Source organism: Oncorhynchus clarkii, chromosome 2 (assembly GCF_045791955.1).
Source record: "Oncorhynchus clarkii lewisi isolate Uvic-CL-2024 chromosome 2, UVic_Ocla_1.0, whole genome shotgun sequence".
NCBI lineage: Eukaryota > Metazoa > Chordata > Actinopteri > Salmoniformes > Salmonidae > Oncorhynchus > Oncorhynchus clarkii.
This window is the reverse complement of record NC_092148.1, coordinates 79,181,517-79,194,083: the sequence shown is the minus strand read 5'-3', so window position 1 is coordinate 79,194,083 and position 12,567 is coordinate 79,181,517. Positions and strand designations below refer to the sequence as shown.

At 40.8% G+C, this 12,567-nt stretch overlaps 1 protein-coding gene across 4 annotated transcripts in view; it reads left to right on the top strand.

Annotated features, from left to right (window-relative positions):
• The window catches only part of LOC139374627 (G1/S-specific cyclin-D2-like), a 270,693-nt gene that overhangs the window by 95,857 nt on the left and 162,269 nt on the right, over window positions 1-12,567 (top strand). Inside the window, exon 2 of one of the 4 annotated variants that reach the window (XM_071115663.1) lies at window positions 10,481-10,601. The exons of the other annotated variants lie outside the window; for them this stretch is intronic. Within the exon in view, the coding sequence (XP_070971764.1) occupies window positions 10,590-10,601 (12 nt within the window). The 5' untranslated portion in view covers window positions 10,481-10,589. The remainder of the gene's footprint in view (window positions 1-10,480; window positions 10,602-12,567) is intronic. 4 annotated transcript variants of the gene reach the window in all.

Sequence of the window (12,567 nt, the reverse complement as noted above, 5' to 3'; positions counted from 1 at the left end):
CACAGCTTGAGCAAGACATTCATCAGCATTTCTCTGACTACGTTCCTCCATTTAGTAAAAAAGACTTCTGATTCCAGGAGGACCATGAGCTGTTGCTATTGATAAGGTGTCTGATTCATCATTTTCACATCAAATAGAAGTAGAGGGACTTTTGTCAGAGGTTGCTTGTTGTGAGAGCGCTGAGGGAACTTTATGCACTTGGCCAGATGATTCTGTATCTTTGTTGCATTCTTCACATATGATTTGGAACAGCATTTGAAAATGTACACAGCTTTTCCATCTACAATAGCTGCAGTGAAATGTCTCCACACATCAGATAGTGCCCGTGGCATTTTCCTGTGAAGATTAGATTTTCTTTTGTAAAAAAAAAAACTAAAATACAATTCCATGTGCAGATAAATAGTTAAGCAGTTAGATTAAACAAATCCTTTGTAAGATAAATGTTTTAAAATGAAACATGTATGGAAACCGGAGAATTAACACTCGGTTAGCAGGCTCAAGCAAGCTAAAACCTACATGTTAGCAAAAACTAACTAGCATAAATTGTTAACAAGTTATAAATTAGTTAAACACACTTTTCTGTAGGCTATTATTTACTAGTTAACCAAAAAATAACGTATGTCTTATAAAATATATTCACCCCACCCAGTATTGTAATCAAAACTTACCAGAAAGCATGTAGTCCTTGGCCCAGACAGTATACAGTGGGGCAAAAAAGTATTTAGTCAGCCACCAATTGTGCAAGTTCTCCCACTTAAAAAGATGAGAGAGGCCTGTAATTTTCATCATAGGTACACTTCAACTATGACAGACAAAATGAGGGGAAAAAAATCCAGAAAATCACATTGTAGGATTTTTTAATGAATTTTATTTGCAAATTATGGTGGAAAATAAGTATTTGGTCAATAACAAAAGTTTATCTCAATACTTTGTTATATACCCTTTGTTGGCAATGACAGAGGTCAAACTTTTTCTGTAAGTCTTCACAAGGCTTTCACACACTGTTGCTGGTATTTTGGCTCATTCCTCCATGCAGATCTCCTCTAGAGCAGTGATGTTTTGGGGCTGTTGCTGGGCAACACGGACTTTCAACTCCCTCCAAAGATTTTCTATGTTGTTGAGATCTGGAGACTGGCTAGGCCACTCCAGGACCTTGAAATGCTTCTTACGAAGCCACTCCTTCGTTGCCCGGGCGGTGTGTTTGGGATCATTGTCATGCTGAAAGACCCAGCCACGTTTCATCTTCAATGCCCTTGCTGATGGAAGGAGGTTTTCACTCAAAATCTCACGATACATGGTCCCATTCATTCTTTCCTTTACACGGATCAGTCGTCCTGGTCCCTTTGCAGAAAAACAGCCCCAAAGCATGATGTTTCCACTCCCATGCTTCACAGTAGGTATGGTGTTCTTTGGATGCAACTCAGCATTCTTTGTCCTCCAAACACGACGAGTTGAGGTTTTACCAAAAAGTTATATTTTGGTTTTATCTGACCATATGACATTCTCCCAATCTTCTTCTGGATCATCCAAATGCTCTCTAGCAAACTTCAGACGGGCCTGGACATGTACTGGCTTAAGCAGGGGGACACGTCTGGCACTGCAGGATTTGAGGTGTCTTTTATACTGATAACAAATTCAAACAGGTGCCATTAATACAGGTAACGAGTGGAGGACAGAGGAGCCTCTTAAAGAGGAAGTTACAGGTCTGTGAGAGCCAGAAATCTTGCTTGTTTGTAGGTGACCAAATACTTATTTTCCACCATAATTTGCAAATAAATTCATTAAAAATCCTATAATGTGATTTTCTGGATTTTTTCCTAATTTTGTCTGTCATAGTTGAAGTGTACCTATGATGAAAATTACAGGCCTCTCATCTTTTTAAGTGGGAGAACTTGCACAATTGGTGGCTGATGAAATACTTTTTTGCCCCACTGTAGTAGTGCGGGCTCAATAGCATCTTTTGTGTGCAAGATCTTGAGAATCAGCTGTACATGTGATGGAAGAGTCCATTGCACAGGTGATGGAAGAATGCACTGTGCATGCAGGCAGTTGCAATTCCATTGAATTGGGGATAGTTTAACCTGAATATGCCACAAGACCTAGAATTGCCTTATGTGTTTGCCACAAAAAAGGTTCACTGTTACAAGCTAACATTTTTGATGAATTTAAGAAAAATCCCCCAAATTCCAGGGCTTAACTTTCCATGGAAAAGTTCTGAAAAAAATGCTGGAAATTTACCGGAAAGTTTCCGTCCCTTGCAACCCTAGTCGCACGTCACTACTTCACAGGAGAGCAATTTGAATGTAAACAATTTTGTTTTTAGCAAAATGCGTTTTTTGGCAGAAATGCCTTCTGGAACATGTGAACTTTCATGTGCCTTAATAACAAACTTGTATGCCTTCTGTAAATAAGAAAACAATTGTGAAATTACGAGCTTAGTTGGTTTACCCACGGGAAAAGTGAGCAACCTTCCCGCTAGCCATGATTGGAATGAATTGCAAAAATCGATCAATGCAGCTGTACAAAGCCCATCTGTAAATAGCCCACCCAATCTACCTACCTCATCCCCCTATTGTTTTTATTTACTTTTCTGCTTTTTTGCACACCAGTATTTCTACTTGCACATCACCATCTGCTCAACTATCACTCCAGTGTTAATTTGCTAAAATGTAATTACTTGCTACTATGGCCTATTTATTGCCTTACCACCTCATGCCATTTGCACACACAGTATATAGACTTTTTTTTCTCTCTATTGTGTTATTGACTGTACGCTTCTTTATTCCATGTGTAACTCTGTGTTGTTGTTTGTGTTGCACTGCTTTTCTTTACCTTGGCCAGGTCAGAACTTGTTCTTAACTGGCCTACCTGGTTAAATAAAGGTGAAAAAAATGTGAAAAAAATGTTAGCTAGCTAACATTGAACCTGCAAATTCATACAGGGTAGTAACGTTATGAGATGGGATTATGGTTCATTGTTTAGCTAGCTAACTAGCTACATGACTAAACAAAAGACTCCAATATGCAAATAACCATTTCAATAGAATGTTCATGATGCCACTGCGACAACTGTCTATATGCATAGCTGGTAAATTCACTCTGGCTATCTACTCCAATTGTGGAAAAGGTTAAGGGGTCTGAATACTTTCCAAAATGCACTGTATGTTTCCATTCACTTGTCCAGTGATATTTTGTGGACATTTGGAATGTTTGCATAGAAAACAGATGCACCAGCTGCCTGCTAGGGTGCGTTACTATCTTGTGCCGATAAAACAGCTGGACATAATGACGTCACACAAAAAATATATATAATACAGTATATGTAAAAAATATATATATATAATACAGTATATGTAAAAAAGTCTATATATATAATACAGTATATGTAAAATATATATATAATACAGTATATGTAAAAAATATATATATATATATAATACAGGGCAAAAACCTACAGTGTCAAATAGGGTTGGGTTAACGCACCCAAGAAAGCTAATTAAATTGTTGCCAGCAGCACACAGTTGCAATCACCAATGATCTGGATAACGTAAAAACAGCCTAACCAGCTCTGCTAGGGCGAGTAAAATGGTCAGAGTGAACCGTTTTTTCATTTGTGTCTGGCCAATGTTAGGCAGTTAGCTTGACTGCTGTTATTAGGTCAGAACACTTGGATCAACCCTACTCCTTGGCCAGACTGTCCAGTGTGTGCTCTGAAAGCTCTGAGAGCGACATGCTCTGAAATTACGAATGGACAATCTGACAACGCTCTGAGTTTAGGAACGCCCAGATCACACTCTGCCACTCCAGATTAAATTTAGGAATAGACAAGTAGGGCGGCAGGTTAGCCTAGTGGTTAGAGCGTTGGACTAGTAACTGGAAAGTTGCCAGTTCAAATCCCCGCGCTGACAAGGTACAAATCTGTCGTTCTGCCCCTGAACAGGCAGTTAACCCACAGTTCCTAGGCCGTCATTGAAAATAAGAATCTGTTCTTAACTGACTTAGTTAAATAAAGGTAAAATAAAAAATAAACCAACTTTTATTCTTGAAATCTTTGGTTGTTTAGTACATGGCCTCACATGTGAATCCTTAAAGAGATGGGTGGGGCTAAAGCTTAAGAGGGTGTGAACAATGCCGAATGGGTGTAGCCAAAGAGCTCTCCAGTAGGTGTACCAAAACGTTTCCCATTGCTCCTCAACTGTAGTGTATGATAATCCATTTAGAGTCTCTACTTTCATCCAATGTAAAAAACACCATTTCAAATGTTGCTACATAAGACCGAATCGAGCCGGTGAGTCACAAATGGTGATTACCTTCCAAAGTATTGGCACACGGGGCACCAGATGTGATCACAATGCTGTGCAGCCGTATTCATTGACCTGGCCAAGGCTTTTGACTTTGTCAATCACCACATCCTCATCGGCAGACTCGATAGCCTTGGTTTCTCAAACGATTGCCTCGCCTGGTTCACCAACTCTGATAGAGTTCAGTGTGTCAACTCGGAGGGCCTGTTGTCCGGGCGTCTGGCAGTCTCTATGGGGGTGCCACAGGGTTCAATTCTTGGACCGACTCTCTTCTCTGTATACATCAATGATGTCGCTCTTGCTGCTGGTGAGTCTCTGATCCACCTCTACGCAGATGACACCATTCTGTATACTTCTGGCCCTTCTTTGGACACTGTGTTAACAACCCTCCAGGTGAGCTTCAATGCCATACAACTCTCCTTCCGTGGCCTCCAATTGCTCTTAAATACAAGTAAAACTAAATGCATGCTCTTCAACCGATCGCTGCCTGCACCTGCCCGCCTGTCCAACATCACTACTCTGGACGGTTCTGACTTAGAATATGTGGACAACTACAAATACCTAGGTGTCTGGTTAGACTGTAAACTCTCCTTCCAGACTCACATCAAACATCTCCAATCCAAAGTTAAATCTAGAATTGGCTTCCTATTTCACAACAAAGCATCCTTCACTCATGCTGCCAAACATACCCTTGTAAAACTGACCATCCTACCGATCCTCGACTTCGGCGATGTCATTTACAAAATAGCCTTCAATACCCTACTCAATAAATTGGATGCAGTCTATCACAGTGCCATCCGTTTTGTCACCAAAGCCCCATATACTACCCACCATTGCGACCTGTACGCTCTCGTTGGCTGGCCCTCGCTTCATACTCGTCGCCAAACCCACTGGCTCCATGTCATCTACAAGACCCTGCTAGGTAAAGTCCCCCCTTATCTCAGCTCGCTGGTCACCATAGCATCACCCACCTGTAGCACGCGCTCCAGCAGGTATATCTCTCTGGTCACCCCCAAAACCAATTCTTCCTTTGGCCGCCTCTCCTTCCAGTTCTCTGCTGCCAATGACTGGAACGAAATACAAAAATCTCTGACACTGGAAAGACTTATCTCCCTCACTAGCTTTAAGCACCAGCTGTCAGAGCAGCTCACGGATTACTGTACCTGTACATAGCCCATCTATAATTTAGCCCAAACAACTACCTCTCCCACTACTGTATTTATTTAGCTCCTTTGCACCCCATTATTTATATCTCAAACCTTGCACATTCTTCCACTGCAAATCTACCATTCCAGTGTTTTACTTGCTATATTGTATTTACTTCACCACCATGGCCTTTTTTTTTTGCCTTTACCTCCCTTATCTCACCTCATTTGCTCACATTGTATATAGACTTATTTTTCTACTGTGTTGTTGACTGTATGTTTGTTTTACTCCATGTGTAACTCTGTTGTTGTGTGTGTCGAGCTGCTTTGCTTTGTCTTGGCCAGGTCGCAGTTGTGAATGAAAACTTGTTCTCCACTTGCCTACCTGGTTAAATAACGGTGAAATAAAAATAAATAAAAATCTACACACAATACCCTATAAAGACACAGCAAAAATATTTTTTTTGCATCTTTTACAAAATGTATAAAATACAAAACTGATATCACATTTACATAAGTATTCATACCCTTTACTAAGTACTTTGTTGAAGCACCTTTGGTTGCGATTACAGCCTCAAGCCTTCTTGGGTGTGACGCTACAAGCTAGGCACTAGAGGTTGACCGATTAATCTGATTAATTAGGGCCGATTTCAAGTTTTCATAACAATCGGAAATCTGTATTTTTGGACACCGACTTGGCCGATTAAAAAAAATATAGATAATTTTTTTTACGCCTTTATTTAATCTTTAATTAACTAGGAAAGTCAGTTAAGAACACATTCTTATTTTCAATGACGGCCTAGGAACGGTGGGTTAACTGCCTTGTTCAGTGGCAGAACTACAGATTTTTACTTTGTCAGCTCGGGGATTCAATCTTGCAACCTTACAGTTAACTCGTACAACGCTCTAACCACCTGATTACATTGCACTCCACGAGGAGCCTGCCTGTTACGCGAATGCAGTAAGCCAAGGTAAGTTGCTAGCTAGCATTAAACTTATCTTATAAAAAAACAATCAATCATAATCACTAGTAACTACACATGGTTGATGATATTACTAGTTTATCTAGCGTGTCCTGCATTGCATATAATCGATGCGTTGCGTATTCATGAAAAAGGACTCGTTGCTCCAATGTGTACCTAACCATAAACATCAATGCCTTTCTTAAAATCAATACACAGAAGTATATATTTTTAAACCTGCATATTTAGCCAAAATAAATCCATATTAGCAGGCAATATTAACCAGGTGAAATTGTGTCACTTCTCTTCTCTTCTCTTCATTGGACGCAGAGTCAGTGTATATGCAACAGTTTGGGCCGACTAATTTGCCAGAATTTTACATAATTATGACATAACATTGAAGGTTGTGCAATGTAACAGGAATATTTAGACTTATGGATGCCAGCCGTTAGATAAAATACGGAATGGTTCCGTATTTCACTGAAAGAATAAACGTCTTGTTTTCGAGATGATAGTTTCCGGATTCGACCATATTAATGACCTAAGGCTTGTATTTCTGTGTGTTATTATGTTATAACTAAGTCTATGATTTGATAGAGCAGTCTGACTGAGTGGTGGTAGGCAGCAGCAGGCTCGTAAGCATTTATTCAAACAGCACTGTTGTGCGTTTTGCCAGCAGCTCTTCATTGTGCTTCAAGCATTGCGCTGTTTATGACTTCAAACCTATCAACTCCCGAGATTAGGCTAATAGCGTTTCAAACGTCACTCGCTCTGAGACTTGGAGTGGTTGTTCCCCTTGCTCTGCATGGGTAACGCTGCTTCGAGGGTGGCTGTTGTCGATGTGTTCCTGGTTCGAGCCCAGGTAGGAGCGAGGAGAGGGACAGAAGCTATACTGTTACACTGGCAATACCAAAGTGCCTATAAGAACATCTAATAGTCAAAGGTTAATGAAATACAAATGGTAGAGAGAGAAATAGTCCTATAATTCCTATAATAACTACAACCTAAAACTTCTTACCTGGGAATATTGAAGACTCATGTTAAAAGGAACCACCAGCTTTCATATGTTCTCATGTTCTGAGCAAGGAACTTAAACGTTAGTGCAATATGTGCCATGTAAGAAAGCTTTCTTCAACACTTTGTTTTTGCATTATTTAAACCAAATTGAACATGTTTCATTATTTATTTGAGGCTAAATTGATTTTATTTATGTATTATATTAAGTTAAAATAAGTGTTCATTCAGTATTGTTGTAATTGTCATTATTACAAATACATTTGTTAAAATTATTTTTTATTAAAAAAAAATATATATTTTTTTTAAATAAAAAATAAAAAAAATCAGCCGATTAAATCGGTATCGTTTTTTTTTGGGTCCTCCAATAAATCGGTATCGGCGTTGAAAAATCATAAATCGGTCGACCTCTACTAGGCACACCTGTATTTGGGGAGTTTCTCTCATTCTTCTCTGTAGATCCTCTCAAGCTCTGTCAGGTTGAATGGGGAGCGTCGCTGCACAGCTATTTTCAGGTCTCTCCAGAGATGTAAGATCGGGTTCAAGTCCGGGCTCTGGCAAGGCCACTCAACGACATTCAGAGCCACTCCTGCATTGTCTTGGCTGTGTGCTTAGGGTCGTTGTTCTGTTAGAAGGTGAACCTTTGCTCCAGTCTGAGGTCCTGAGCGCTCTGGAGCAGGTTTTCATTAAGAATATCTCTGTACTGTGCTCCGTTCATCTTTCCCTCAATCCTGACTAGTCTCCCAGTCCCTGCCGCTGAAAAACATCCCCACAGCGTGATGCTGCTACCACAATGCTTCACCGTAGGGATGGTGCCAGGTTTCCTCCAGATGTGATGCTTGGCATTCAGGCTAAAGAGTTCAATCTTGGTTTCATCAGACTAAAGAATCTGGTTTCTCAGTCTGAGAGTCCCCTTAGGTGCCTTTTGGCAAACTCCAAGCGGGCTGTCATGTGCCTTTTACTGAGGACTGGCTTCCGTCTGGCCACTCTACCATAAAGGCCTGATTGGTGGAGTGCTGCAGAGATGGTTCTCCATCTGGAAGGTTCATCCATCTCCACAGAGGAACTCTGGAGCTCTGTCAGAGTGACCATTGAGTTCCTGGTCACCTCCCCGGGCGGCCAGCTCTAGGAGAGTCTTGGTGGTTCCAAACTTCGACCTCATGGCTTGGTTTTTGCTCTGACATGCACTGTCAACTGTGGGACCTTATATATACAGGTGTGTGCCTTTCCAACTCATGTTCAATCAATTTACCACAGGTGGACTCCAATCAAGTTGCAGAAACATCTCAAGGATGATCAATGGAACCGACCATAAGGCGCTACAGAGGGTAGTGCGTACAGCCCAGTACATCACTGGAGTCAAGCTTCCTGCCACCCAGGATCTATATACTAAGCGGTGTCAGAAGGCCCAATAAATGACCAAAGACTCCAGTCACCCAAGTCATAGACTGTTCTCCCTGCTACTGCGTGGCAAGCCGTACTGGAGCACCAAGTCTGGGTCCAAAAGGCTTCTTATCAGGTTCTACCCACAAGCCATAAAACTGCTGAACAATTCAATCAAATGGCCACCTGGACTATTTGCATTTAGGGTCCCCTCCCCTGCTGATACTCACTGTTTATTATCTACATGTACAAATGACCTCGACTAACCTGTACCCCTGCACATTGACTCTGTACCGGCACCCCCTGTATATAGCCTCATTATAGTTTTTTTATTGTGTAATTATTTTTATTTTTTTACTTTAGTTTATAAATATTTTCTTAAAACTGCATTGTTGCTTAAGGGCTTATAAGTAGCATTTCATAATAAGGTCTACTACACCTGTTGTATTCAGTGCATGCGACAAATAACATTTGATTTGAAACAGGATGCACCTGAGCTCAATTTCTAATCTCATAGCAAAGGGTTTGAATACCAATGTACATAAGGTATTTCGTTGTTTTCGCTGTTTTTTCTCAAAACCTGTTTTCATTGTGTCATTATGGGGTATTGCGTGTAGATTGATGAGGAAAAAACATTTAATCCATTTTGCAATAAAGCTGTAACGTAATAAAATGTGAAAAAAGTAAACGTGTCTGAATATTTTCCGAATGCACTGTCGCTACTGATTGACGAGATGAGTCACTCACTTCAGCGTCACTGTCTGGCAAGTTCCAACATCCTACGAAAGGAAACCTAGGAAATCCTTTGTTTTACATGGCCCAATGTGATACCATGGACATATAACCACGTGGCATGATTCATGAATTACAAAGCGATATAGGTCGACTTTAATTCAGGCAGTTCGACACCTTTTATAAACTAGTGAACACTTGTTTAGTTGTCAATCAATAAATAAATAGTCTCCTGTGCGCCCCGACTCCGTGTGGCTGGCTATGTGAAACATGCAAAAGAAAATTCATGTAATGTGTCAGAAAACAATAATTAGCCTAAGTCGTGGATTTCGACTTATTGTTACCACATTACATGCAAGGCGCTACAGAGCAAACTACGTGCAAACTCACAAACAGCATGCACTCTCTCCCTCGGTGTGAATAAATTCGACAGCAACCAAGATCTGTATATAATGACGAGATGCTCATGTCTCCGCCCTAACAATGGGAGGCAGGCGACAAGCTTAGGTCCAAAAAAGGCCCATAGAAACGTACTTTGGACAGATTTTGGTGAGAGTGAAACCTCTTGCTTTGCCTCTTCCTCTCTGCTGCGTTTCCCAGTCTTCTCTCTTGTGACTGACAGGCAGTAGCTGGCTAGAAGATGCATGTCGTTCATTCTAGCCGGAGGGCTCGACGGACTGGCGAATTGAAGCTTTTAAATGAAAATTAGCCTAGTTAATATAAAGTGGAAAATGTAGATGGCTGAAAATTATTCTGTAACCGGCTAATTAGCCGAAAGCAGGCGCTAATGAAAAACACAGTCTTATTGCTACATTCACAAAAATAATATTGAAAATACATTGGATTTGATCTTTTCTAACTGGAAAATGTTACCCAAGGCAAAAACGATTCACTTTTCTATCCAAACAATGTTCTCTTCCCTTTTCCTTGTTCTTATCTTGCAGAGATCATTAATAATGAGGGAGATGATCAAATACCATACACAGGCCAGACCATGGTGCCAAGGTCTACCTCTCTCTCTGAAGAGAGGAGGAGAGCATTAGAAGCTGTGAAATGGAAGAGACGGTCAGTCCTCTGGCCTAGGTCTGGCCACACACTGCTATGACAGTCAATGAATGGCAGTTGTGTATGTAGACAAGTGTTTCAAAACTCAGTTATCATGTTGTTTATTGTCATGTGTTCAGTGCACATGACAATAAACAACATGATAACTAAGTTTTGAAACACTTGTCTACATACACAACTGCCGAAAAGATCATTATAAAGGTAGGGGTAAAAGATGAAAGTGATCAAATGTCTGCTATCTGTGATGCAATGGTTGGTCTGAGATGAGAATTACACACATTTTCCACCAGTACTCTACCTTGAAGGCACTCTACCTTGAAGGCAGGAAATCCTTACAAACGCTAGCTGCACTGAAGTGGCTCCCTGTTTCAATTTTCAGATCTAATCACGTTAATGGTTCATAGTCACAGGCAGTTTCACCTTATCCTAATATCACAATAGTGTGATCTGATCTAATGTGGATAGTACAGGGAAATCACTCACTCCATTGCTTCTGTGCCAGAAATGCAGTCATGATTATAGAGATACTTCTCCAGTGTTTTGACAGGGAAGTACTTCTGTTCTTCAGTACAACACATTACATTTTGGTCATTTAGCAGACACTCTTATCCAGAGCGATTTACATGAGCAATTAGGGTTAAGTGCCTTGCTCAAGTTGGCTCGAGGATTCGAACCAGAGGCTTTTCAGTTACTCGCCCAATGCTCTTAGGCTACCTGACGCCAACACATCTAGACATCCCACTGCACCAGTCTCTATTGAAGCTAGTAGGGGTAATACTAGGGTGACAGTATGTCATTAGTTGTAATTAATATATTCCAAATGGCCGTCCGTGGACACATACTGCCTGACAAATAGAGTCCAGGTGTTCAAAGGAAAGATCCACAGAAATACACAGGGGTGGAATACGTCATAACTCTGATGCAGGAAGTGAACGTGGAGACCTGCTTGTCAAAGGTCCAGTTGTGAATGTGAGGCCCAGGAAATTAAGGTTATAGAGGAGCAGGCAGGGCCCTACCTCTACCAGAGGTAATCTATCTGGATGTTGCCTATGGGATAGGATTAAATGCATATACAGTGCCTTGCGAAAGTATTCGGCCCCCTTGAACTTTGCGACCTTTTGCCACATTTCAGGCTTCAAACATAAAGATATAAAACTGTTATTTTTGTGAAGAATCAACAACAAGTGGGACACAATCATGAAGTGGAACAACATTTATTGGATATTTCAAACTTTTTTAACAAATCAAAAACTGAAAAATTGGGCGTGCAAAATTATTCAGCCCCTTTACTTTCAGTGTAGCAAACTCTCTCCAGAAGTTCAGTGAGGATCTCTGAATGATCCAATGTTGACCTAAATGACTAATGATGATAAATACAATCCACCTGTGTGTAATCAAGTCTCTGTATAAATGCATCTGCACTGTGATAGTCTCAGAGGTCCGTTAAAAGCGCAGAGAGCATCATGAAGAACAAGGAACACACCAGGCAGGTCCGAGATACTGTTGTGAAGAAGTTTAAAGCCGGATTTGGATACAAAAAGATTTCCCAAGCTTTAAACATCCCAAGGAGCACTGTGCAAGCGATAATATTGAAATGGAAAGAGTATCAGACCACTGCAAATCTACCAAGACCTGGCCGTCCCTCTAAACTTTCAGCTCATACAAGGAGAAGACTGATCAGAGATGCAGCCAAGAGGCCCATGATCACTCTGGATGAACTGCAGAGATCTACAGCTGAGGTGGGAGACACTGTCCATAGGACAACAATCAGTCGTATATTGCACAAATCTGGCCTTTATGGAAGAGTGGCACGAAGAAAGACATTTCTTAAAGATATCCATAAAAAGTGTCGTTTAAAGTTTGCCACAAGCCACCTGGGAGACACACCAAACATGTGGAAGAAGGTGCTCTGGTCAGATGAAACCAAAATTGAACTTTTTGGCAACAATGCAAAATGTTATGTTTG